The sequence below is a fragment of the Hyla sarda genome, chromosome 3 (assembly GCF_029499605.1).
Source record: "Hyla sarda isolate aHylSar1 chromosome 3, aHylSar1.hap1, whole genome shotgun sequence".
NCBI classification, from domain to species: Eukaryota; Metazoa; Chordata; class Amphibia; order Anura; family Hylidae; genus Hyla; species Hyla sarda.
The window spans coordinates 163,754,512-163,777,876 of NC_079191.1; the positions used below are offsets into that span (position 1 = coordinate 163,754,512).

The 23,365-nt window shown below is 42.8% G+C and overlaps 1 protein-coding gene across 2 annotated transcripts in view; it reads left to right on the top strand.

Moving 5' to 3' along the window:
• The first annotated feature begins 787 nt into the window (after nucleotides 1-787).
• Nucleotides 788-23,365, top strand: part of MB21D2 (Mab-21 domain containing 2) — a 112,158-nt gene continuing 89,580 nt past the window's right edge. The window contains exon 1 of one of the 2 annotated variants that reach the window (XM_056565412.1): nucleotides 788-1,196. In XM_056565412.1, coding sequence (XP_056421387.1) covers nucleotides 992-1,196 — 205 coding nt within the window. In that variant the 5' untranslated portion in view covers nucleotides 788-991. Of the gene's footprint in view, nucleotides 1,197-17,916; nucleotides 17,939-23,365 lie in introns of those variants that run through there. The other variant, XM_056565416.1, reaches the window with a different exon arrangement.

Sequence of the window (23,365 nt, forward strand, 5' to 3'; positions counted from 1 at the left end):
TAGTGTAGTGGAGGCAGGGGCAGTGTGTGGTACAGGCAGGGGTAGTGTAGTGGAGGCAGGGGTAGTGTAGTGGAGGTAGGGGCAGTGTGTGGTACAGGCAGGGGCAGTGTGTGGTACAGGCAGGGGTAGTGTAGTGGAGGCAGGGGTAGTGTAGTGGAGGCAGGGGTAGTGTAGTGGAGGTAGGGGTAGTGTAGTGGAGGCAGGGGTAGTGTAGTGGAAGCAGGGGCAGTGTGTGGTACAGGCAGGGGTAGTGTAGTGGAGGCAGGGGCAGTGTGTGGTACAGGCAGGGGTAGTGTAGTGGAGGCAGGGGTAGTGTAGTGGAGGCAGGGGCAGTGTGTGGTACAGGCAGGGGTAGTGTAGTGGAGGCAGGGGCAGTGTGTGGTACAGGCAGGGGTAGTGTAGTGGAGGCAGGGGTAGTGTAGTGGAGGTAGGGGCAGTGTGTGGTACAGGCAGGGGCAGTGTGTGGTACAGGCAGGGGTAGTGTAGTGGAGGCAGGGGTAGTGTAGTGGAGGCAGGGGTAGTGTAGTGGAGGTAGGGGCAGTGTGTGGTACAGGCAGGGGTAGTGTAGTGGAGGCAGGGGTAGTGTAGTGGAGGCAGGGGTAGTGTAGTGGAGGTAGGGGCAGTGTGTGGTACAGGCAGGGGTAGTGTAGTGGAGGCAGGGGTAGTGTAGTGGAGGCAGGGGTAGTGTAGTGGAGGCAGGGGCAGTGTGTGGTACAGGCAGGGGTAGTGTAGTGGAGGCAGGGGTAGTGTGGCAGCTGCAGAGGAGGGGTTAAGCCGCTTGTTGAATGATCTCACAGGCGCTCCGTGTCACATTGTTTCCAGTGTGTGCGGTGCCGGAGCTGAGCCGTAGAGCTAGACCTGCCTCACCGCGCACAGCCCTCACCCCCGGCAACACTCACTCCCCCACGGCAGCCATCTCCCACCAACCCGGGGAGGGGAAGGAAGGAGGCAGCGCCGCTCCCGTCTAATCCTGCTCCTTGTGCCAGTGAAGATGGCGGCTCCCATCCCCACCAAGCCCGGCACTGTCGGGGGAGGCAGCAAACCCGCTGCCCCGGAGCTGGACTTCAGGTCAGGGGCTCGGATAGACGAGCTGAATAAACTCATCCAGGAATTCAGCAAGCACGACCAACGGGAGTATGACGACCAGAGAGCCCTGGAGATCCACACGGCCAAGGACTTCATCTTCTCCATGCTAGGTAACCCGCACCTTTTCTGCATGCCTGGCCCCTCCATAATGGCCCGGGCACACGGGAGCAGGTGTCACCCACCTGGGCGGCTATAGGGTCCTGTGTAGAGCAGGCAGGTGATGCCATGTGTACTGGATACAGGGAGAGGGCAGAGGCCCAGATACACAGCACTGTATACTTCAGCTTGGTATAGGTGTATGGCATTATCTATATACTGTGTGTATGGCATCTTCTATATACTGTGTGTATGGCATCTTCTATAAACTGTGTGTATGGCATCTTCTATATACTGTGTGTATGGCATCTTCTATATACTGTGTGAATGGACATCTTCTATATACTGTGTGTATGGCATCTTCTATATACTGTGTGTATGGACATCATCTATATACTGTGTGTATGGCATCTTCTATATACTGTGTGTATGGCGTCTTCTATATACTGTGTGTATGGCATCTTCTATATACTGTGTATGGCATCTTCTATATACTGTGTGTATGGCATCTTCTATATACTGTGTGTATGGACATCTTCTATATACTGTGTGTATGGACATCTTCTATATACTGTGTGTATGGCATCTTCTATATACTGTGCGTATGGCATCATTTATATACTGTGTGTATGGCATCTTCTATATACTGTGTGTATGGACATCTTCTATATACTGTGTGTATGGCATCTTCTATATACTGTGTTTATGGCATCTTCTATATACTGTGTGTATGGCATCTTCTATATACTGTGCGTATGGCATCATTTATATACTGTGCGTATGGCATCATTTATATACTGTGCGTATGGCATCATCTATATACTGTGCGTATGGCATCATCTATATACTGTGCGTATGGCATCATCTATATACTGTGCGTATGGCATCATCTATATACTGTGCGTATGGACATCATCTATATACTGTGCGTATGGCATCTTCTATATACTGTGTGTATGGCATCTTCTATATACTGTGCGTATGGCATCATTTATATACTGTGCGTATGGCATCATCTATATACTGTGCGTATGGCATCTTCTATATACTGTGCGTATGGCATCATCTATATACTGTGCGTATGGACATCATCTATATACTGTGCGTATGGACATCATCTATATACTGTGTGTATGGACATCATCTATATACTGTGTGTATGGACATCATCTATATACTGTGTGTATGGACATCATCTATATACTGTGTGTATGGACATCATCTATATACTGTGTGTATGGCATCATCTATATACTGTGTGTATGGCATCATCTATATACTGTGTGTATGGCATCATCTATATACTGTGTGTATGGCATCATCTATATACTGTGTGTATGGCATCATCTATATACTGTGTGTATGGCATCATCTATATACTGTGTGTATGGCATCATCTATATACTGTGTGTATGGCATCATCTATATACTGTGTGTATGGCATCATCTATATACTGTGTGTATGGCATCATCTATATACTGTGTGTATGGCATCATCTATATACTGTGTGTATGGCATCATCTATATACTGTGTGTATGGCATCATCTATATACTGTGTGTATGGCATCATTTATATACTGTGTGTATGGCATCATCTATATACTGTACTGATGGACATCATCAGTATACTGTGTGTGTGGACATCATCAGTATACTGTGTGTGTGTGTGGACATCATCAGTATACTGTGTGTGTGTGTGTGTGTGTGTGTGTGGACATCATCAGTATACTGTGCGTGTATGGACATCATCAGTATACTGTGTGTGTGTGTGTATGGACATCATCAGTATACTGTGTGTTTGTGTATGGACATCATCAGTATACTGTGCGTGTATGGACATCATCAGTATACTGTGTGTGTGTGTGTGTGTGTGGACATCATCAGTATACTGTGCGTGTATGGACATCATCAGTATACTGTGTGTGTGTGTGTATGGACATCATCAGTATACTGTGTGTTTGTGTATGGACATCATCAGTATACTGTGCGTGTATGGACATCATCAGTATACTGTGTGTGTGTGTGTGTATGGACATCATCAGTATACTGTGTGTGTGTGTATGGACATAATCAGTATACTGTGTGTGTATGGACATCATCAGTATACTGTGTGTGTATGGACATCATCAGTATACTGTGTGTGTGTGTATTGGGGATATAAGAAAAAATCGATTTGCGTGATTATCGCGATTTTTTGTTCCGCGATACTGAATCGATTTTAAAATTCTGAGAATCGATTTTTTAAATAAATTATTATAATTAACATTTACTGTATTTCACTCACTGAGTCACAGTCCTTTTTGTCTGTCTTATTTTTTTTTATAACACTTAAAAACTCCTGACCACTAGTTGGCAGTGTACCTGTTATCAGCTCTGTCCCACCGCGAGACTACAGACTCAGAACAAACAGGAAGGAGAACGTACGCACTCACAGGACAACTCTCGCGGGGTCTTGTTCTTTCTCAGCTAGAATAAGTTTTCCCAAGCCTTTAATAGGGAATATCACGATATATTGTGATATATAACGCCAACATGACAGTATCGCGATATATTGCGATATATCGAATCGCCACCCTGGTATCGCGAATCGAATCGCCAAATTATTGGCGATTCACACCCCTAGTGTGTATGGACATCATCAGTATACTCTGTGTGTGTGTGTGTGTGGACATCATCAGTATACTGTGTGTGTGTATGGACATCATCAGTATACTGTGTGTATGGACATAATCAGTATACTGTGTGTGTGTGTATGGACATCATCAGTATACTGTGTGTGTGTGTGTATGGACATCATCAGTATACTGTGTGTGTGTGTATGGACATCATCAGTATACTGTGTGTATGGACATCATCAGTATACTGTGTGTGTGTGTATGGACATCATCAGTATACTGTGTGTGTGTGTATGGACATCATCAGTATACTGTGTGTGTGTGTGTATGGACATCATCAGTATACTGTGTGTGTATGGACATCATCAGTATACTGTGTTTGTGTATGGACATCATCAGTATACTGTGTTTGTGTATGGACATCATCAGTATACTGTGTTTGTGTATGGACATCATCAGTATACTGTGTTTGTGTATGGACATCATCAGTATACTGTGTGTATGGACATCATCAGTATACTGTGTGTATGGACATCATCAGTATACTGTGTGTATGGACATCATCAGTATACTGTGTGTATGGACATCATCAGTATACTGTGTGTTTGTGTATGGACATCATCAGTATACTGTGTGTATGGACATCATCAGTATACTGTGTGTGTGTGTATGGACATCATCAGTATACTGTGTGTGTGTGTGTATGGACATCATCAGTATACTGTGTGTATGGACATCATCAGTATACTGTGTGTATGGACATCATCAGTATACTGTGTGTATGGACATCATCAGTATACTGTGTGTGTGTGTATGGACATCATCAGTATACTGTGTGTGTGTGTATGGACATCATCAGTATACTGTGTGTGTGTGTGTGTATGGACATCATCAGTATACTGTGTGTGTATGGACATCATCAGTATACTGTGTGTGTGTATGGACATCATCAGTATACTGTGTTTGTGTATGGACATCATCAGTATACTGTGTTTGTGTATGGACATCATCAGTATACTGTGTTTGTGTATGGACATCATCAGTATACTGTGTGTATGGACATCATCAGTATACTGTGTGTGTGTGTATGGACATCATCAGTATACTGTGTGTTTGTGTATGGACATCATCAGTATACTGTGCGTGTATGGACATCATCAGTATACTGTGCGTGTATGGACATCATCAGTATACTGTGTGTGTGTGTATGGACATCATCAGTATACTGTGTGTGTGTGTATGGACATCATCAGTATACTGTGTGTGTGTGTGTATGGACATCATCAGTATACTGTGTGTGTGTGTATGGACATCATCAGTATACTGTGTGTGTGTGTATGGACATCATCAGTATACTGTGTGTGTGTGTATGGACATCATCAGTATACTGTGTGCTTGTGTATGGACATCATCAGTATACTGTGTGTGTGTGTATGGACATCATCAGTATACTGTGTGTATGGACATCATCAGTATACTGTGTGTGTGTGTATGGACATCATCAGTATACTGTGTGTTTGTGTATGGACATCATCAGTATACTGTGCGTGTATGGACATCATCAGTATACTGTGCGTGTATGGACATCATCAGTATACTGTGTGTGTGTGTATGGACATCATCAGTATACTGTGTGTGTGTGTGTGTGGACATCATCAGTATACTGTGTGTGTGTGTGTATGGACATCATCAGTATACTGTGTGTGTGTGTATGGACATCATCAGTATACTGTGTGTGTGTGTATGGACATCATCAGTATACTGTGTGTGTGTGTATGGACATCATCAGTATACTGTGTGTTTGTGTATGGACATCATCAGTATACTGTGTGTGTGTGTATGGACATCATCAGTATACTGTGTGTATGGACATCATCAGTATACTGTGTGTGTGTGTATGGACATCATCAGTATACTGTGTGTATGGACATCATCAGTATACTGTGTGTGTGTGTGTGTATGGACATCATCAGTATACTGTGTGTGTGTGTGTATGGACATCATCAGTATACTGTGTTTGTGTATGGACATCATCAGTATATTGTGTGTATGGACATCCTGTATATACTATATGTGTGTGTATGGACACTGTATACTATGTGTGTAAGGACACACTCTGTATACTGTGTGGATGTCCTCTACATACTGTATGAATAGATGTCTTCTATACACTATATATAGTATGGACATCCTCTCTATATACTATTTATGAACATCCTCTGTATACTGTATGTCTGTAGCATGTATATAGAGCGTACAGAGCATGATTCCTTACTGTACTGTATATGCAACATGTGCTCTATGACAGCCCAGCTATATGGTTATATAGGGGAGCCCTATCCATAGAGCCAGTGACGGTGCCCTAGGGCATTTTAGGACATTAAAAGGGCCCATAGGAATAGACAGACTGGGTACTAGAATAACAGTTGAGAATGCATTGTGTATTACCCACTCCCATCTCCTGCGGACACATGAATGGGGTCTGTGATCTGCATGCGGATGCGGTATATGCCAATGCTAATGATAAACCATGCCTAGATTATAGCTGGGCACACTTTGCAATAACTCAGCATACGTGTTCTAGAGCTCCCATACTGTGGGCATCAGCGGTGCCAGGTAAAGTGCATGTGATAAAAGAAGTAAACACATCAAGGGGGTGAGTACACCATATATTCTACCATAGGCACACTGATGGATGATGCCACTCATACTGCTGTGGGCAGTCATAAGGAGTGCCAATGTTTACAGGTTTTGGCACTGCTTGTCGCTCTAATGGCATTAAGTAGAATAATAGTGGCAATGCTGTAAATGCCCACCATCGTGGGAAGCAGTCAGCCTAATGGTCTTCTTCCCTTCTTTACCTTCTGCATAGGGTGCCCCCTATAGGCCAAGCTCAGATAGCCCTCATCCAAAAAGTAAAGCCACAAATCTGACTTTTATCCTCGAGTTTATCAAAAAATCCAATCACAACTCCGACCACCATTGTGTGCAGACAGTTATGCCAGGTAGGGTGGGGGTAGTGTCCTCAGAATATTTATACCTGCAGGAAAGGTGTGGTGTTCTTACTCATAGAATGAGCTAGCGTCTGCCAGGTTAACCATTAACTCTCCAACTTTATGAAAGAGCAGCTTAGTGCTATCGGCTTTTATTTGCTGATGTGTATTGTTTCCCGTACCCCTTCCTCCCGGGTTGTCTTTGTATTTCATACAGTGGTATGCTCCCCATGTCAGGACTGGTTACATGCATTATTCACAGGAGCTTACTGAGTATACTGTGGGGCACATAGTATAGTGCAGTGTTTCCCAACCATGGCGCCTCCAGCTGTTGCAAAACTACAACTCCCAGCATGCCGCACTACAACTACAACTCCCAGCATGGCTGTCCGGGCATGCTGGGAGTTGTAATTTTGCAACAGCTGGAGGCACCCTGGTTGGGAAACACTGGTATAGTGCCTTATGGGATGGAACTGCTATCTGTACATGCTGGAAGTTGTAGTTTTGCAACAGCTGGAGGCACCCTATTGGCTTTTATTTGCTGATGTGTATTGTTTCCCGTACCCCTTCCTTCTAGGTTGTCTTTGTATTCTCATACAGTGGTATGCTCCCCATGTCCGGACTGGTTACATTCATTATTCACAGGAGCTTACGGAGTATACTGTGGGGCACATAGTATAGTGCAGTGTTTCCCAAATAGGGTGCCTCCAACTGTTGCAAAACTACATGCTGGGAGTTGTAGTTTTGCAACAGCTGGATGTGCCCTGGTTGAGAAACACTGGTATAGTGCCTTATGGGATGGAACTGCTATCTGTTACTCAGGTTTACTGTATGTTCTGCCGTTCATACAAGTTCCCCTATTGACTCCTGCCTCATGTTCTTGTGCACAGACTGATGTATCACTAGGCTACTCACAACTCCCAGCATGGCTGTCCGGGCATGCTGGAAGTTGTAGTTTTGCAACAGCTGGAGGCACCCTGGTTAGGAAAAAAATGGTATAGTGCCTTATAGGATGGAACTGCTATCTGTTACTCAGGTTTACTGTATGTTCTGCCATTCATACAAGTCCCCTATTGACTCCTGATTCATGTGCTTGTGCACAGACTGATGTATCCCCAGGCTGCTCACATGCTTCTGCACTTGTGTTCTACATAGGAGCAGCTGTTGTATTATGCCATATCCATATGCCACACCTTGTAGGAGTAAGTCCTAATTCCTCTCGCATGTATTCTGTAGAGCTGAAATAATCTGTATCCCTGCACTGTAGTGGAGTCTTACCATATATCCCATCATGGGTGCACCCTATGGAGCATACTGTGCAGGTGCAGAGCCAGGTTGTATCTGTGCCCTGTAACTTGTATATAATACTTCATTTTCCATTGAAAGACTTCATGCATAGGGTATTTGCACTGTGTACATTACATTGGGAAGTTTCTGAACAGCCCATAACTTTGCTACAGTATATGGGGGAGATCTATCAAAACCCGTCCAGAGGAAAAGTTGCTGAGTTGCCCATAGCAACCAATCAGATCGCTTCTTTCATTTTTTGAAAAGGCCTCTGAAAAATGAAAGAAGCGATCTGATTGGTTGCTATGGGCAACTCAGCAACTATTCCTCCGGACAGGTTTTGATAAATCTCCCCCTATGTGCGTACATGTCCCACCTTTCACCACCCAATGAAAAGATCTGCTTGTAACCCAGACTGCAGATCAGTTCCTCTAGGAATCCGTTTTATATAGTCTTTTGTTTAGTCAGCAGTGAGGACACCCATTGTAGTCCCCATCTGGTGACAGAACGTAATATTTAGCATGTTTTCTGTACTTTGTGTAAATACAATATTTCATGTTTGTGTGTCATGTGTAGAGAAATGGGTCATCTGGCCAACATGCGTGCCGATCCCGGCTCAATAATTGACTGTCAACACAATTAGAAGTGTCTGTCAGCCTTCTCATAGGAAGTGTCAGGGCTTGTGCGGATGAGATTCGGAGGATCTCTTAACCTTCTGTTCTGTTACAAGTCATCAACGCCTGCACTTACCCTTCTGTGGGAATCAGACTTGTCTGGTATCATAGGACAGGAAAGAGAAGCGCATATCGGGAGGAAAAAAACATGATTCACAATTACTGTGAAATGATCTGGTCAATACACGTGAACACCGACATGATATGTTATACTGTTACAGGGCGTTACACTACAAGCCATTTATGTTAACAGATAGCAACTTCTTGCTACCTTAGGGTGCGTTCACACGCTTTTTGTTTTTGTGGGTTTTCCGCTGCGTATTTGAAAGGGGGCGGGATCTTCTCGGCTGTCCGCAGCAGATTTTCCACGGAGGAATTTACGTTCCGGAAAATCCGCCGCAAGCCCCGTTTAAGTCAGTAGGGACTGCGGCAGATCTTCCGCAGCGTAAATTCCGCTGCGGAAAATCTGCTTCGGACAGCCGAGAAGAGCCTGCCCACTTTCAAATACGCAGCGGAAAACCCGCAAAAACTAAAAGCGTATGAACGCACCCTAATGGTGATTATAACAATTAATGGGGTACGTCCATGGAAAACGTTTTTTTTTTTTTTTTTTTTTAAATCAACTGGTGCCAGAAAGTTAAACAGATTTGTAAATGACTTCTATTAAAAAATCTTAACCCTTCCAGTATTTATTAGCTGATGAATACTACAGAAGAAATGGTTTTCTTTTTGGAATACAGAGCTCTCTGCTGACATCATGACCCCAGTGCTCGCTGCTGACACCTCTGTCCATTTTAGGAACTGTCCAGAGCAGCATATGTTTGCTATGGGGATTTTCTCCTACTCTGGACAGTTCCTAAAATGGACAGAGATGTCAGCAGAGAGCACTGTGCTCGTGATGTCAGCAGAGAGCTCTGTGTTTCAAAAAGAATACCATTCCCTCTGTAGTATTCAGCAGCTAATAAGTAGTGGAAGGATTAAGATTTTTTTAATAGAAGTAATTTACAAATCTGTTTAACTTTCTGGCACCAGTTGATTTAAAAAAAAAAAAAAAAAAAAAAAGGTTTTCCGTAGATACATATTCTGACCTTGTCCAGTTATTGCTGAGAGGGTCACACGGAGAAGACAGAGCCCACGATGAAACGGAACAGTAAAAACCAAGAGGAAGAATGATACAGGTCAAAGTTCCAGGAGTAGATGCTTTCAGCATTGTTATTTTATGGGGAGCTGATGGTTCCCTTAAAGGGGTTCTCCGCCCCTTGACATCTTATCCCCTATCTCCCTACTGCACCTGGCATTCGTTTAGAGCGTCGGGTTCAGCACCTGAGTCTCGTGACGTCACAGCCATGCCACGCTTGTGATGTCATGGTCACGACCCCTCATTGCAAGTCTATGGGAAGGGGGCGTGACGTCTGTCACACCCCCTCCCATAGACTTGCATTGAGGGTGCGTGACCGTGACGTCACGAGCCTCCAACCCGCATCGCTATTGTTTGAATAGAAAATAAGATGTCTAGGGGTGGAGTACCCCTTTAAAGCTTATCTGGTAGACATTTTGGAAAGTGTTATATTCCATCTTAGGGTATGTTCACACAATGCTGCAGAAATTCCGGTGGAACTGTACGGAATCTCTTTGCTCTCAGAGCACAGACTTCTGCCAAAATTCAAGCCCCATTGATTGCAATGGGATTCCGCCGCAGAATTTCACAAACTATGGTTCATGCTACGGAATTTCTGCCTCCAATTCCGCTTTGAAATTGCAGGCAGAAATTCTGCTTGCTAAAATGTATAGTGTAGTGAATGGGTTTCCGTTCACAAATTCACACTTCGGAATTTGTGAACGGAAAATCCGCTTGGAAATTTCGGCCTGAAGAATGGCGTTGCTCATTCTTCAGGTGGAAATACTCGCTGATAACATTGCAGTCTATTGGAGACTGCTGTGTCCGCACGGTCCTAGTGCTGACTGATTCAGTCGTCGCTGGCCGCATTCGGAATCTCTGGGTGGAAACTTTCTGCCTGGAGATTCCGCAGTGTGAACCTAGCCTAAGGATGCATTCACACCACGTTTTTGCAATACGGTTCTCGTATCAGGTTTCTTTCCAATAACCGTATGTATCCAAACTGAACCAAACTGTATACAACCGTGTACAACTGTGTATACCTCTGTACGGTTTTAAATCGTATACGGTTTGAGAACGGATGTCCGGTTGGTGCCGAAATCGGTCTGGTATGCCAAGCTGACCCTTATCCAATGTGCATGGCTATCTTTAGGCTCTTTGTGCACATACTTTGTTATTTTCAGCTTTTGGGAGTTTTAAAGCTAAAGCCAGGAGAAGATTTTAAAAAAGAAAATCGTTTTTGTCCTTTATACTTTCTACCTGTCCAGGGAGTTATAATTTTGCAACATCTGGAGGGCTACAGTTTGGAGACCACTGCCCTACATGATCTTGGTGAATCCGGGAAGGTATATCCTTCCTTGGTAATAACAAATAGGCCCGGTGTTGTCTGGCCCCTCCTATATGAATGCTAAAAGAGACGTGTATCTTTGGATGCAATAGTCAAAGAAATAATTCCATGTATAAGTCGTGACTTGTCCTGGAAATCCAGTTTTAACATGTTGTCTGCTTCTCCAGGAATCTGATTCTGTCATAGTTGTATTATACGCTGTCACTGAAAAAGGGAACTGATGTACTGATAAGTCAGGAGCCAATATAGCAAATATTCACAGTGGAAGTAGTATTAGCTCTTTAAAACATAACTTTTACTCATATCATTTAAAATAAAGCATCCTCAAATTTAAATAACTTCAACATTTAAAAATATACAAAGGAGGGTGGGGACAGGAGGCTAACCATGGACCACCTCACTGCTAATCCCACCAGAAATATCAAGGGGATTTCCTACAGCAATGAAAAGAAGGTTGTGCCAATGGTCACAACCAGATTGTAACAGTCCCAACATGTCTCTCCCCCCCCCCCCCTCCAATATACATAGTTGGAGCCAATGGGGGGGGGGGGGGGGGGGCATCAGGGGAACATTGGTAGGAAAACAAATACTTAACAATTGATGTGGCTACCCATTAGTTTTTTCCAAGAAAATGAAGATACCAGGTCCAGCAAGGACCACTCACTCAGACCCATAGATGTAGTTGATGTACCAGGTGGGGGAAACAGGATGATGGCGTCTCCCATGCAAAATGGCTGTTTTGGGAGAGACTCATTACATGCAAAGCAAGATAGTTCAAGCTGTGATTTGTCGTAATTGTAATGATTATGGCTTACAGCTCGTGAAAATCCCAAAGCCCCCCCAATTACTATGATTTGGGGAGCCATGTCTTCTGCTGGTGTTGGTCCACTGTGCTTCATTAAGTCCATGGTCAATGCATCCGTCTACCAGGAGATTTTGGAGCACTTCATGCTTCCTTCCGCAGACGTGAATATTGGATAATTTTTCCAGTTTCACCTGTATATTTAAAAGAAGAAAAACTACCACAAAAGGACATAGTTGAACTGTTGGTAAAATTATATTTTGATATCTATGTTCCCTGTGCGTGTGTATGTATATAATAAATATATATATATATATATATATATATATATATATATATCTATCTCTTCCTAGCTTCAGTTAACTTTCATCTTAGTTCTGGCCAGCGCCCAGTGATGCTTGAAACTATGCAGCTGACCTCTGGGTAATAGAATAATGAGATGTATCTACTTTTTTAGCTTTAAGTTTCTATTTTCTCACTGCGTAGTCATAAATCACAATATGGCGCTTGCTTCTTGTAATGTGCCCTGTTAAAATCAAAACTAGCTAGTGGCCTTGAAGGTACTGAAGCTTGAATGTACCGGTTTGCTGAGTAGACAATAAAGTTCTTGACCAATGAGCTGACAGCATTACCCACTGATCAGTTATGATGTAACTGCTTACTTGCTTTGATAAAAGTTGTGGAATGCCTTAACTCGGGGGTTTCTTTACTTGACTTTCTCTATGTAAGGATCGCCCATAAACCTATTCCCTTGTCAATATCGGGAGTTGACTGATCTCTGGAGAAGAGTTTTCCTGACATGTACATTAGAGGGCCAAAGGTTTCTGCAGTTAAAATATCAGGAGGTTTGACTTTACTGAGAGAGTAGTAGGTGCGTGGAATAGCCTTCCTGCAGAAGTGGTCGTTGCAAATACAGTGAAGGAGTTTAAGTATGTATGGAATAGGCAGAACACTAACCTTCATATAAGTTAGAGATAGCTATAAGGCTTTCCTTCATATAAGATAGAGATAGGTATAAGGCTTTCCTTCATATAAGATAGAGATAGGTATAAGGCTATCCTTCATATAAGATAGAGATGGGCATAAGGCTATCCTTCATATAAGGTAGAGATAGGTATAAAGCTATCCTTCATATAAGATAGGTATAATGCTATCCTTCATATAAGATAGGCATAAGGCTATCCTTCATATAAGATAGGGATAGGCATAAGGCTATCCTTCATATAAGATAGAGATAGGTATAAGGCTATCCTTCATATAAGATAGAGATGGGTATAAGGCTATCCTTCATATAAGATAGAGATGGGCATAAGGCTATCCTTTATATAAGGTAGAGATAGGTATAAAGCTATCCTTCATATAAGATAGGGATAGGTATAAGGCTATCCTTCATATAAGATAGGCATAAGGCTATCCTTCATATAAGATAGAGATGGGTATAAGGCTATGCTCTTTAAACACTGGTGCCTATTTATAAATGACGCCAATGAGAGTACAGTGGTCCCTCAACATACGACGGTAATCCGTTCCAAATGGACCATCGTGCAATGTCCGGGCATGCTGGGAGTTGTAGTTTTGCAACATTTGGAGGTCCGAAGGTTTAAGACCACTGGTATAGGAATTTGTACTCACCTGTCCCCGCCGCTCCGGACCGTCACCACTGCCCTGGATGTCGCCTTCCATCGCTGTCACTGCGTCCCCGGGGTGTCCCCGATGCTCCGGCAAGGCCTCTGCTTCCCCGGCATTCTCCCTTTCCGTCGCCGCCATGGCGCGCGCAGCGACGTGATGACGATGATGGAGAGTGCCGACAATGCAGGGGATCCAGAAGAGGACGCGCCGGAGCCCCAAGGACAGGTAAGTGATCATCAGCAGACCACACGGGGCACCATGAACGGCTATCCGGTGGCAGCTGAAGCAGTATGCGCTGCCAGATAGCCGTTTATGCGATGGCCCCGACATAAAAAAGCATCGTATGTTGAAATGATCGTATGTCGGGGCCATCGTAGGTCGGGGGGGTCACTGTATAGTAGCAGTCTTCTATCTAACAGCTATAAGGCCACTTTGTATTCTGCCTACCATATATTTAATTACCTTTCTTTTTTCCAATAGCCGTTATTAAAGGGGTACTCCACTGCTCAGCATTTGGAACAAACTGTTCCGAACACTGGAGTCAGCGCCGAGGGCTTGTGACATCATAGCCCCACCCCCATTTAGTCACACCCTGCCCCCCTCAATGCAAGTCTATGGGAGGGGACGTTACAGCCATCACACCCCCACCCATAGACTTGCATTGAGGGACGGGACATCATGAGGGGGCGGGGCTATGATGTCACTAGCTCCCGGTGCCGACTCCAGCGTTCGAAACAGTTTGATCCAAATGCTGAGCAGCAGAGTACCCCTTTTAATTCTCTAACGTATACATCTCCTGGGTCTTGATTCCTGTGGAAGTGGAGGAGGCAGGGACTGGTTTTCCTTGTCTTGTGGTTTTCCAGGTACCCAAAGCCCTGTTGGTCAAGCACCATATGTAACCAGTAGGAGACTTGGCGTATTCATGCATTATTCATTTCTCTCATTGACGTTGTGTACCGCTTGTCATCTAAAAGAGAACATTGTTTTGTTGTATGCAGGACCATGAGATAAAGTTCAGAACAGTGAATCTGCATAAATAACATATTCATCTGAATATACAAAGCGGTTGTGGCATAATGGGCCATTTACCATCATCATGAATATTAGTTTCATTTGTGTCACTGTCCCACTTTCCAATCCAGTTTCTGCCTTCAGACTGAATTGAATGAATCCTCCAATTCTGCGGTGTGAAAGATATATGATTGTATTAGGCTCTTGCTGTCATTTGCAGTCAGCTGGGGGGCAGTATCCATGGCTATGAAACGCTCACATTATCCCCATGATACATGAGCCGACGCTGTATTTTTCATTCTTTATTAAAATAAACCCATCACCCAGTACGTTGCTAGACGGCACAGGCGGTCTTCAGTATGACTTCAAGGCTTTATGGATTGATGGTTTTTCTAAAGCAGAGTTTACGGTGGCAGATAACCCAATATTGGTTGCTATTAAATTTGTATTATATATATATTATATGATCTAGTGATATGCAGCGTTTAACCCCAGCAATGCCACATTTCAGACTTTTATTAGAACTTAGACATAAGAAAATACAGCACCCAATATTTATTTGTTGTGTTGTAATTAACATATTGTGTATATTAATGTGCTGGGGGTCTATGACCAATTAAATCTGTCAGTATAGCTCCATAACTATTTACACCAAGAAGAACGAGACATTGAGCAATTGCTACTGAATCATGAACACATTTTATTATTACAACTTTGAATTAAAAAGTCACAAAGGACTATATAAAGTGAGGACAAAGCAGGATTATTCAAAGCGATAAAAACGAGCTGAAAAGCAGATTCAACCACTACACATGAGTGAGACAGGTAGAAGGATAAATCACAATAAGTTTGAATGTATTAAGTAAGGGGAAGTAGGTGGTAAGAGGCTATCTATCTGTAGTGCTCCTTTATATATGATGCTCAATAATGGTAGTTCGCGCCGATTTGTGCAATAGGGCGCATACGTGGGGCCCCGACCCGGATGTGAATGGCACTCCCCGCCGCTTCACAGCCAACGCACGCAGGTAACGGATTACACACATTTTATTAGAACTTGTCTCATGTCTTTAAGCACAGTCATTTAATATACAGCTATTTGGATGAATGTTCATATGATGTATAGTAACAATGACTCCATGATGATTCACTGTAGTGATCTGGGGTTTAAAGGGCACTTCAACTTTTTACCTCTGCACAGTGTGGTAGGGCAAATATCCAGCACCCAAATCATAATCTGGAAGTCTAAGGAAGACAAGAGTATTATTCTAAGAGTCTAACACAATTGCGAAGAAAGAAGTTACACTGGCACTACCTTGCTTCTGTACCGTCTACAATGGGGCTTGGCAGGTACACGGAGGAACGCCATCCAGGATCTGGACGGTGCTCAGGCGGACCAACAGCAGCAGCAGTAATTATCACAGGTGTAAGAACTCACGCCCGCGGTGCTCATCTTTGAACCAAACTTTATTGACAGCTACGACAGACAACAGGCAACAATTGTTTCGCTCACAGAGCTTCACAGTCTGTGAAGAAGCTCTGTGAGCGAAACAATTGTTGCCTGTTGTCTGTCGTAGCTGTCAATAAAGTTTGGATCAAAGACGAGTGCCGCGGACGTGAGTTCTTACACCTATTCTAAGAGTCTGTTTGCCATCCAATCACTCATACAGACGGGACTATGAAAAGGGCCTGCCCTACATACAGTAGTTAAAATACTTTTCATAATAAGCCAATGTGTGAATGAGGAGTAGCACTATTGCATTGAATTGTGCACCTTTACACTGGTTTTCTCCTGAACTTTGTACAATAGTAAAGGGTGACTACTTGCCATGCGGAGAAAATGTATCCTCCCTGTATCTCTATTACACACCCTCAGAAGCAGCAGCAGTACTTTGCAGTATAAGGCTACATTCACACTGCCGGTTGTCTCTGGCAGTGTGAAGCCCGTTATTTTTGGATTGAGAATAGCCAGAGGAAAAAATAGTGCTTGCACCATCTTTTTCTCCGACTATTCTCTCCAAAAATGACGCCCGACGGACCCCATTGAATATAATGGGGTCCATCGGGACCCGTTATTGGCCGTTATGACCCGTCAACATTATGACCATGAAACTGCAAAAAAAAAAGTTTGCTGGCTGTATTTGACGGGGCATACCGGCAGTGTGAAAGGGGCCAAAGAACTGTACTGTATAGTACGCTCAAAGTAATGTTGGTGTCTATGTTTGGTCCATTTGTAAACGTATACTATGTCAGTATGCTGCTCTTGCAGTTGGTGATGATGAGATAAATCATGTAGAGTCAGGTCAGATAAAATGTGAATATAGCCTAACTGTGAATCCAGTAGTGTGGTGATTCCGTAAAAGGCCTGCGGCATCTCTATCACTGTTACACAAGCACCACCTCCTCCTTTCTTTTTCTGCCTCCTTTTCCCCTAAATTTCTATGAGCAACATTTAAGCTGATCCCTCAGTGAGTTAGTAATCTGTCCTCTCTCTTAAAATGGATTTTAGCAGTGAATTAACATTGTATTGTCCATACAGGTTGAAAGGAGAAAAAAATGTCTCATAAGTAGAGAAAGTGGCATTTCTCTAATAAATTAAATAAAAATCCTGTTCCCTTGTACTATTGTAATTGGATGGGAGAGGCTTACCAATTTCTTTACACAAATAACTGACTGAGCTGACCAAACAGACACTTTTATACCAGAAGTGACGGCCTGCAAAATGAATGTATTGGCGCTCAAAGTTACATGGAATCGGTAATCTAATTTAGCATTGAAACCATAGAATTTATAAAAAAAATATTATATAAAATATTATAAAACACTTTCCAATGTTGTGATTAACTGTAAATAAATGTAACATTATACATAAAAATAAGACCTGAAGACGGCTGATGTTTTCAAGCTTGCTGAACCACAAAAACAGGTCCAAAACATTTTTGGACCTGTTTTGGTGGTTACAACAAGCTTGAAAACATCAGCCATTTACAGGTTCCCGCCAGAACACAACAAGGATACCACTGCCCAGTGTTCTATTCCATTCTTGCTTCATCAGGCATCTCTACTCTGGCCCATTACAACTAACAGTGTTCTATTATTGTCGCGCACACTCACGCACAGCCTTCCAGAGTGGCGAGTGAGGAATACATCGATCGAGCACAAGAGGTACGGGAACAGCGAGACCTTCTAAAACCATGCTGACAGCAAGCACTGTCCCCAAATGCAGACAGGTGAGAGTTAATCATACCTCATAGAGATCCTCACCACTGCAATCTGCACGGGTAAGTTGTGCTCAGCACCAGCCTGTTTGTCTGAGATTTGTCTGATTCAAAAGACAGCGCTATTGGCAGTATTAGGCTATGTTTTCACACCAGAATTTCAGCGTGGAATTCTACATGAATTTTTTTTTTTTTACAAAATAGTTTTTTTTTAATTAAAAGTAATGGAACAGGAACAGAAAGCCAATACAGATGACAACTGAAGGCAGTAGAACAGGCGCACATGTGCCATGTGACAAGTCCAGAAGAAAGAGGGATAAATAAAAAAACAATGATTAGACATATGATAACAAATGACAATGTCAACATATGATATGGTCAATACACATGTCACAGGGCATACTTAGAACAAACTCAATCAGCAACCTGTCGTTTCCATTCCAGCGGGTCCAAAAAACCAAGGGGGGGAAGAAACAGCGGAGAGAAAGTGAGAGAGGTAAAAGGAGAGAGAGGTAGGAGGGGGGAAGGGATATCTGGGGGTAGGGAGAAAATGTGAGTCATCAGGCATAGTGGGGTAGGTACAGGCTTGTTACGAAGTAGGCTCTCAGTGTGACGCACAGGCAAGATCCCCCTCACGCGGCAGGCCAATATTGATAGGCAATCAACATGTCCGAGTTGCACATAAAGTTTACAAGACAGAGGGCTGCAGATGTAGGGTCCTATAGGCGTCGGTGGATAGGAAGGCAGTCCATGGGCCCCAAATGAGGTGATGCTTATCTACCTGTTGTCTAGAGTCAGCCAACAACTCCTCCATCCTGTGAAGGTGGGAGAGTTCTTGGAACCAGGAAGAGAGTGTAGGTGGAGAGGAGGCCTTCCACTTTTTGGGAATGACTGTCCTCGATGCCAGGACCATGAACCCGGCAACACGGGCTTGCCACTTAGGTAGGAGGGGCGGGAACATGGAGAGTAATAGGGGACCAGGCAGGTTGGGGAATGAGATTCTGCTGTCCGATTCACACAGCAGACTTTCGGCTGCAGAAATTCCATTGACGTGAATGGACAATTGTTACTGCTGAATTTACTGCAGAATCCGGTGTAGAAATTCTGCTGTGTGAACATAGCCTTACTACTTGATTTGGTCATATCAAGGACTTCCTGGCTTAATAAGAAATAGTGGGCGCAGTGTGAAAAAAAACATTATTTACCTCTGGAACAGCATATATTAAAAAAAGCTGAACATACAATATGGCCCCAGTCTATGCAAATAATTCAATTATGAACTATGGTGTTGAAAACTATTCATAAGAACTGTCAGTATAAGTTTTGCTATCTATTTAGGCAGCTAATGTGAACTAAGTCTTAGTGTTTAAGTGTGAAGTGGTCTTATATTTATGTATAATATTAATTGTATTTACAGTGAATCACAAGGGCCCTGTGGCTAACTGGAAGGTGTTTATTATATCTTATATCATATTTTTAGTAAATTGTATGGTTTTAATGCTAACTTGGACTACGGATTCCTTGTACTATTGATTTATGAAAATTTGAAACAACAAAGACCATTTAAGGTCCAAGGTGAAATTTATCAAGGTAATTTTTTTTTTGCTTACTGATGCTTTGCAATTCCGCTCCAATCCTCGTCCCTACTCCCGTGCTTAGACTGGGGGGGGGGGGGGGGTGCGTACCCTTCCAAAGCCAGTTACAGTAGAAGAAAGCATCCAGCACCGAGAAGGCAGGTAAAATCACTAGCTTTATTGAGGCATCTGTGTACCTATTTTATACAGATGCCTCAATAAAGCTACGGATTTTACCTGCCTTCCTGGTTCTGGATGCTTTCTTCTACTGTAACTGCCTTTTTTTTTTTTTTTGCTTACTCCAGACACACATGCACCTAAGCCCACAAAAGACGCACATGCGCCTAAGCATTTTTTGTGCGGCTTTTGTGGGTAGGCAAAAAGTTACAAACATCCTTAGATAAGCAAATTTCAGTTTTCACTTTGCAGCGATCACCTATTTCTGATGTGCAAAAGTCACACGTAGGCAAAAAAAAAGTTGCAAACCCCTCACAAAAAGTCGCAAGTCTGCTCCAGGTCTGGCCTGGAGTACAAAACTCTTATACGTGAGCAAATTTAAAAAGTCTCACAAAAGTCTCAGCTGTGCCTTTGTTGTTTTGCTTATGTGCTCCAAATTTATTAACTCCCTGTGATAGTATGATAAATATGTAACACATAAGCAAAACTAAAGCAAAAAAAAAAAAAAAAATTACTACAGAACTGGCTTTCCAAAGCAACAATGACTCCCATCAGGTCTTGCTGTATAGGTTTTTTGAAGTCATGAATTCATCCGGAATCTAAGATTCTTTTCAGTCACATGATAAATTATTCAGGTATTCTCCACGAGAAGCATACCTATGCTACAACGAATAAATAGCAAAAAATGGTCAGCTCGACATACATTTTAATTACTAGAATTACCCTTGGAGATAGTATTAGAAGTATAATATTCCCAGTCATAATTGAGCCATTAGACGTGGTCTACTTCTTGTATCGGTTTAAAGGGTAACTTTCATTAAAACTCATTTTTGCTATTGCACTCCTTATGGTAAATAAAAATATTTCTAATATACTTTGTTAAAACATAGAAAACTTTATTTTTTTTTAAATTTGTGCTTAAAAAAAGCTCAAGAGCCCATTTTCCGCCACCTCATACACAGACTTTGGACCGAAGCCCAAACACAGAAAGTGCAGCCTGGAGTGCTGAGGGGGTGTGTCCAACCTCAACCAATCAGAGCTCCTCTCATACTTAACTGCCATATACTGTAGGTTGGACACCCCCCCCCCTCCCTCAGTACTCCAGGCTGCACTTCCTGTGTTTGGACTTTGGTCTTAAGTCTGTGTATAAGATGGGGGAAAATGTGCTTTTTAGCTTTTTTAAGCACAAATAAAACATGGAAAACTTTTTTTTTTTTTCAACTAAGTAGATTAGAAATATTTATTTACCATAAGGAGTGCAATAGCAACATTTTTTTTAAAGAGAGCGCCCATTTAAGGCTACACAATGCCGTTGTGACATGGCAATGCGACGGACGTCAGGGAACACTGTGAGAATAGTGGGAGAAAAAAAATACATCATGCTACATCTTTTTCTCTCACTACTCCTGTCAAAAAAACAATGGAGCCCGACGGACCCCATAATATAAAATTAGGATGACTTGTGTTGGTGACCCGGCACCATATCACACACGCAGGGTATGGGACTGGGCTTCCACCGAAATTCAGATGCTCAGTGTTTCCCAAAGTCAGTGTTTCCCATCCAGGGTTCCTCCAGCTGTTGCAAAACTACAAGCAGCATTTGACTTGTGTTGCTCTAAGTTCTTCCTCCCAGTCAGTGTACCTTTTTCTTAGGTCTATAACCGTACACTCGTCCCCGATGGTCACCTGTCATATAATAGTTTGGTCTTTTGAGTGAAATGTAAAAAATCTTTGTTTGCAGCTGGAATATATCCTAGAATGGTGTTTCCCAACCAGGGTACCCCCAGCTATAGCAAAACTACAACTCCCAGCATGCCCGGACAGCCTTTGGCTGTCCGGGCGTGCTGGGAGTTGTGGTTTAGCAACAGCTGGTGGCACCCTGGTTGGGAAATACTGTCCTAGTTTGACATTTCTTAAAGGGGTACTCCAAAGGATAGGGGATAATACATCTAAACGCTGTGGCACCCCTTTCATTCGGTGCACAGAGCGAACTCCGCTCCGTGCACGATAACTGGCGATGCCAGCCACCACGCCCCCTCCATTTACCTCTATGGGAGGAGGCAAAGTAGCTATGTTCTAGCCATCAGGCCCCCTCCCATAGACATAAATGGAGGGGGCGTGGCGTGACATCACATCACGAACGTGGAAGCTGCAAGCTTCCGTGTTCCAGGCACTGCTGCTACCGGGCCGGAGATCACGGGGGTCCCTTGTATAGGGGATACGATGTTTTCAGCATAGTACCCCTTTAAATCTTAAGACCTGCAAGGATTTGTACTTACTTTTGAGGAAAAGGAGGTTCTCCTAGTTTCTCCTAGACTTCAAGTTAGGACTCAATTTTATTTTTTACATAATTAAAATTACTGTAACGGTTTCTGCCGCTCTCCAGCACATGATCCCTTTGTTGAGTCAATGGCAAGAGCCACATTATGCAAACTTCTTCTAGCCATTCCCGACAGTAGATCAAGTGGCCTCATGAAGTTGGCTCTTTTGAAACCATTCCAAATAAATATTGGCACGATATGTCAGTGCTCCAGAAATAATAAAAACGCATACAGGTACACGCTGGTGGCGTCAGGTCTGTATCTGTATAGCTAATAGCCCGGTTAGTATTCAGCACCATTGACTATCTGTGACAGATGAGGACTTTCGTCTGGCATCACATCGTGCCAACTGCTCAAGACTTGGCTCAGTTTTTTTGGCATTCTGCTCCCTCTACACATTTCTATGTATTTTCTATGAATGTGATCACAGTAACAAACATATTTGCCTTCGTTCTCACATTGACCATGTGCCACATATAACATGGTTGATTTTTCAACTGCGTAAGGTAAAGAGGTCTTTCGGGAACTGGGTTATCAACCCTACATGACATAAGTCTAGGAAGAAAGCTATTTAATGTACGTTAAGTACCTAGTAAGAGGCTTAGTATCTGTGACTTTACAATTGTGACATGAATTCTGTTATTCAGCGTTCTTAGCGCAGTCATATAGCGACATCATTTATTCCTCTTAGAAGTCAGCCTCTTTATATGGCTGATTGTTTCATTTTACTTCTTGATGTTTTATGTTCTAAACTTTCTGTAATGTTAATTTGCTTAAAAAATAGAACTGGCAATGTAAATGTTATATGGGCGACTTGGCAATTGTAGATTCTTCCATAGACGCATTGCCTTCATAAAAGAGCTTCTAGATTCCTATGGATGCCATGTAACCTCTTTTTCCCAACCACCTCAAGGATGCAGAAAATTAACATTTTTGTATTAAAAAATTTTTCCTCCGTTTTTTTTTTTTTTTCTTTGCCTTCTAACATAATACTTAGCCTTTTCCAACTACAGACCCATATGAGGGCTTGTTTTATGCACCATCAAATTGTACTTCACTAATTGACATCAGTAATTTTACCATGAAATCTACAGCAATACAAAAAAGAAAACTTAAAAAAAAAGTGTGGTTTGAATTATGCTCTTCTTATCCCTAAAACACTTATTTTTCAGTATAAAGGGCCCTATGGGGGCTCATTATTTGCGCTGTGATCTGTAGTTTTTATGTGTATTATCTTTGTTTTGATTGGACTTATTAATCTATTCTTATTCATTTTCTGTCTGGTATATGAAGCGATTGATCAGTGTTATCAGTGTTCCATTAGTACAGTCTACTAAGGTTTCAGGTAACCTAAATCAACTTTAATTACGATGTCTATAGGGTTGACGCCCGGCATTTATGTCCTGCATCATTGAGTT